Source organism: Lygodium microphyllum, chromosome 17, assembly GCF_053477565.2.
Source record: "Lygodium microphyllum isolate KBCC chromosome 17, Lygodium_microphyllum_v1.1.10, whole genome shotgun sequence".
Taxonomy (NCBI): Eukaryota; Viridiplantae; Streptophyta; class Polypodiopsida; order Schizaeales; family Lygodiaceae; genus Lygodium; species Lygodium microphyllum.
Genome location: NC_141151.1, coordinates 22,725,541 through 22,730,794, shown reverse-complemented (window position 1 = coordinate 22,730,794; position 5,254 = coordinate 22,725,541). Strand labels below are relative to the sequence as shown.

The window sequence follows — 5,254 nt, the reverse complement described above, 5'->3', positions numbered from 1 at the left end:
AATTAAGATATTATTTAGGCTACACGAGGGTATTGAGCATATAAAATATAATTTTGACTAATATGGACATATGAATGCAACCTAGGTGCTTGATAGTATGTCTAATATGTTTGTATGGACTTAAAAGTTTATAACTTGCCTTACATTCCTCAAGTGGTGTCTTCTCAATGATGCATCCTTGTATTCAATCTACCTAAGGATCATGTTGGTGTAACTAAGCAAAAGTCTATGAGGAAGCCTTAAGAAAATGAAGGAGAAGTTCTTTGAACTCTCCCTCATCCTTCAAAGTATTCAATCACTTTGAAGGATGAGGGAGAGTTCTTAGAAGACATGATCTTTTAAGGCTAAGAGCACACGCATGCGCACACGCTCTGTGTGTGTGTGTGTGTGTGTGCGCGCGTGTGTGTGTGTGTGTATTGCCCTCTCTTTCTCAAGAAACTTGTTTTCTTTCAAAATACAATTTAAAAATCCCATTTATGAGCTCATATAGCTCCTATGAACTCACGTGATAATATTGCATTTTTGGAGGTGAAAAACACAACGTACACATGCACACACACACACTCTCTCTCTCTCTCTCTGTGTGTGGCTGCTGGCACGTCTTTTCTTTGGAAGTTGGTGATGGACAGTTGGTACGCCTAATCTTCTTGACTATCTACGTGCATGTATATATCTATCCGTGGGCGCCTACATTCATGGCGCACATGCACGCTGCGTGCTCTACTCTCCGGCCCGCCATCATCATCAATCCTCATCCCATCAGAATTCTCATGATCTTCTCGGCCAACCGACCCATGGATTCAATGTCAGCTCTCGCACTGATTTTGTACTACAAAAACCCCGAAACAAAGGCGTCGCTAATCCATAATTGCTAATGAATTATCGCTGCTCAGTCGATTTCCCCATTGGAATATAATCCCTCTCTCTCTCTCTCTCTCTCTCTCTCTCTCTCTCTCTCTCTCTCGTGCAGCTTTCATGGCCGCCGCCGCCGCCGCCGCCCGAGCGGTTGATCAAGAACAGCAGCAGGTTGATCGGATGAGCAATCCGATAGAGGGCGGACACGCAGCTACTCCTGGTGGGCACAAGACGCTCCTTCGAAATGGTGCTCTCATACAAGTAATCGACAAAGAAAATCGCAATATTTAGCTTCAGTCATTCATAGCCTGAATGCCCCGAGCCTGTGTAATTACTTGGTTTGAGACAGATATCAGCATGCTTAGAACTTGATCTTCTATATTTTCTATTTTCCAAGGTCTTTCCTTCTTCTTTAAGGGTTGTAGGTATTAATTATCCTTACCTGCATGTGGAGGTTGATCCACTTCATGTTCTTACACGTCCAGAGTTCCCAATGTCCTTTTTTGTCTGTCTATTCACATGTTCTTCATCTCTCTTTACATGCTAATGCATTGTTCATCGAGCTATATTAACCCAAGGTTTGGACCCAAACACCCGTCAAATTCAAAGCATTAGGGCTATAACCCCATTGGCTCATCAATGCTTTTTTTAAAATTAATGTTCCTAATTTTCTTACACTTTCACATTTTATATATTTCCATTCTGGCATGGTATTCTTATTCTATTTATTTCTCTCTTGTTGACGTGTCCAAGGACTAATCTATGATCCCTTGTTTAGGGTGGAACTGTAAACAATCTTAAATTTAAAAAGAAAAATTAGGCGGCCAAAATTAACTGAAAAGACCGACTGCTACGATTGCATTTGGGATCTCCTCCCACCACCATCTTGATTGAAAAATGACTATGTGGCTAGCAGACTTCAAAATGACTTTGTTTTATACTTTTGTTTGCAAACAACTAACCAATAAGACTAGGGCATATCAATGACACTAAATTTTCACCAAAACCTACAACTTTAACATCAATATTTGCCCACAACTTTAATGGTCAATCTGTATGCTTTCAATGTCTCTCACCAATGTTAGCATTCTCCTTAAAGGAAAAGCATTCATTTATGTGGTGCTTCAAAAAGCTTTGAATCATAACCATAGCTTTAAATACGATTCCATTCCTTAATCATCGATTTGTTTGGACTATTGCAGTACATCCTAGATACTAGTGTTTACCCTCGAGAGTCGGCCCCTCAACGAGAATTAAGAAAAATGACAGCGAACCTACCTTGGTAAAGTATTAACTTAATGTTGTGATTACATAACTATAGTGGCTAATATTTTCCCATTGGCTATAATAAATAAGGCTTCAAAGATAGCAAATTAAAAATATTTTGTTGCAAAAGAGTTTTATACAATTTGATCATTTAAATAATATATAAAAAATAGATCATCCATATAACTATATTTTACTATTCGAAAAGGTTTTTCAACAAATCTGTGGATTTAAAAGACATAAAGATAAAGCAATCCTTAGTCTTACTTAGTTAACAACCCTCATAAGATGGCATTGCTACTTAATGCTTAAGTTTGCCTTCTCTAGCTAGGAATCTTTGAGGGAAATGTTTACTTGTAAAATTTATATTGTACCTCTCTAAACAATATACAAAAAGTAGGCGAGAGAAGATTTTGTTGAATTTTTAGCTCTTTTCTATTATCTTTGTAGGAATTTTATGTCTGTACCTGCTGACGAGGGACAATTTTTAGGGCTTCTTATGAAGCTCATAAATGCCAAAAATACAATTGAGCTAGGTGTGTTCACCGGCTACTCTCTTTTGAGCACAGCATTGGCTCTTCCTCAAGATGGCAAGGTGTGGAATCACAAAGTTGTTATTTTGTGTTGTGTCTTTCCTAAGAAAAACTAGCATGATGTGTGGCCATTTCAAAAAAACCATTTCTTAGACAAACAAGTTTCATTGCAATGAATCCTCGCCTAAAGTTATTTGTTTTAAACTTCTCATTACAAATATCATGTCAATTCAAGTCTTCATGATGCAACTTTGTGTGATTCCACTTAGAAGTATCTCAAAAATTTTATGCAAGAGGATACCTTCATTCCATAGTGACTTTGGAAAAACTATGTAGATCATTGCTATGGATATTGATCGACAAGCCTTTGAGCTAGGCCTCCCATATATTAAGAAAGCAGGGGTCCTACACAAAATCGACTTTCAAGAAGGACAAGCACTTTCTTTGCTTGAAGCTTTGATCAAAGATGTAATGTCCTATTCCTTAACTATAGCTTTTTTTAAGCATTTTTGGTCCCATCAAGAAAAAAGCGAGTGAGAGGCACCACATGTCCTACATCTTAAATAAGAATATTAGCATTTAAATGGTTAAATGGAAATATTTGGTTGGATGTGAGGTCATTATTAAAAATTTTCCATTTTAGTTTTTCTCTTGTGGTTTCATTTTTTTGAAACTCCTCATATCTTACTAACCACTTACAAGAATTGTTCATACACATAAGGCCTTATCAATTTAATGCTCTTAGAAGTTAGAAGTCTCCTTGAATCCCTTAATTCTTCATTTAATGCTTTTTCCAACTTTCATTTTTTTCTTGTCTCAATAAATTAATTCTTACTTCCACATTTTAGGAGGATAATACACCTTGTCAAAAGACATTCTTAGTCTTAGTTATTTATTCATATGGTGGGTCTATAACAATTCACTGGCCCTTAATGCTAAACATTAGTTTGTAGGATATTTGAGCTTTTAGAGTGTCAACCTATCTTAAATATTCCCATTGAGCGTGTGCGTGTGCATGTGTTCCCCCAATCCTCTTTAAAACACATGTTTTATTGGTGTTATCCACTTTCACTTTCTTCCTCTTTAAGAATTCAAGAGTAGTACTAAATACATGTAGTTAGCACTATTTTGTGGACAATAAGTAAACAATAATTCTCCAATATTATTCATGATTCCTCATACATTGTGTTGACCCGTGTAAGCTAAGCATATTGAAAGAATATGCAACCCTAAAGGAAGTTTAGTGATTGTGACCCCTTAAAGAGTGCAATGATTTATTTCTTTCTAAAAGGGGCTTAAAGGAAAGAACATTATTTCATAACACTTTGAAATAGAATGAAGAATGGTATTTTACGTAGGACAAGTAATTAAAAATAAGTTTTGAATGACTAAAGATTTCCTAGATAACACCCCATCAAATGTCATTAGATTTTCCAATCCTCATTATATAGCCTTACTTTTTCACAATCCTTCCAATAATTAAATGCTTTAAATTATATTACATGAGGTTAGCCCTTTTGGGGTAAGCAACATATCAATATCATTGTTTTCCATTTTGCAACTAGGTAAGTTTCTTATTCTCAGTGAATCAATGTTTGTAACACATATATAACCCTCAGATTTTATTGTCTAGACATTTATAAACCATATATAAGATGTTATGACAATGAGAAATGGATTAATCATGTTTTATAGCCAATGCAGTTTCTAAACACAATCCTTTGACCTTATGTTTAGGTTGCAAATGCATTTACTCTTTTTGGTTCAATTATATGGAAAATGAAAGGAACTCTATAGGTATCATTTTTTTCAATGGCTCATGAATTGTAGCTCACACTAACTTACCTCAATGATGCAGAAGAAAAATTGGGGCTTCTTTGATTTTGCATTTGTAGATGCAGATAAGTGCAACTATTGGAATTATCACAAGATAATGATGAAGCTTGTAAAAGTTGGTGGCTTGATAGCATATGATAACACTCTTTGGAATGGAACACTGGTCGATGACAACAATGAATCATTCCCTAATTATATAAAAGTAGAGAAGCCTTTTGTATTAGCATTTAACAAGGCCCTTTCACAAGACTCTCGTATTGACCTTAGCATGGTCCCTATAGGAGATGGTATTAGCCTTTGTAGGAGAGTATTATAAATCATTGAAAAATGCATGGTATCCACATGATCCTTAATTTGAAGCATTTGACATAAGAACTAGGAGCATGACTTGATTAGGTTACGGCACATGCCTACAATTCAAATGACAATCTCATGTCTAATTATCATATGGCTTAAATGTATCCCAAATATATGAAACTTATTTGTTAAACATTAAAACTTATAAACGATGTGTGATGTTCTACTTTTGAAGCTTATTCATGATTATTATTATTTTAATGTGTCACTACAACATGGTTGCATTTTTTGGTGGGTAGTTTGACCATAAAATTTGATTCTAGAGAGTAGAAATCAGATGCATATTATTCCTTAGCACATAGTACATAGACAGATGGTAAGTGCATGCATGTATATGTCATGCATATATATATATATGCACACACATTTAATAGACATGGATGTATGTTCAACACACCTTCAAACAT

General features: G+C 35.5%; 1 protein-coding gene across 1 annotated transcript; it reads left to right on the top strand.

Annotated features, from left to right (window-relative positions):
- The first annotated feature begins 867 nt into the window (after positions 1–867).
- LOC148021681 (caffeoyl-CoA O-methyltransferase 5-like) lies at positions 868–5,002 on the top strand. Its single transcript, XM_087696640.1, has 5 exons — positions 868–1,116; positions 2,058–2,137; positions 2,572–2,716; positions 2,991–3,122; positions 4,513–5,002. Exons 1-5 carry the CDS (start codon positions 976–978, stop codon positions 4,804–4,806), a joined length of 792 nt encoding a protein of 263 aa, XP_087552766.1. The 5' UTR covers positions 868–975; the 3' UTR covers positions 4,807–5,002.
- The last annotated feature ends 252 nt before the right edge of the window (positions 5,003–5,254 follow it).

Bases quoted from the DNA above. Each gene is read 5' to 3' on its own strand.
- LOC148021681 (XM_087696640.1), top strand. From the start codon at position 976: ATGGCCGCCGCCGCCGCCGCCGCCCGAGCGGTTGATCAAGAACAGCAG. The intron at 2,138-2,571 runs GTAAAGTATTAA...TTATCTTTGTAG, and splicing joins ATGACAGCGAACCTACCTTG to GAATTTTATGTCTGTACCTG. The intron at 3,123-4,512 runs GTAATGTCCTAT...TCAATGATGCAG, and splicing joins TTGAAGCTTTGATCAAAGAT to AAGAAAAATTGGGGCTTCTT.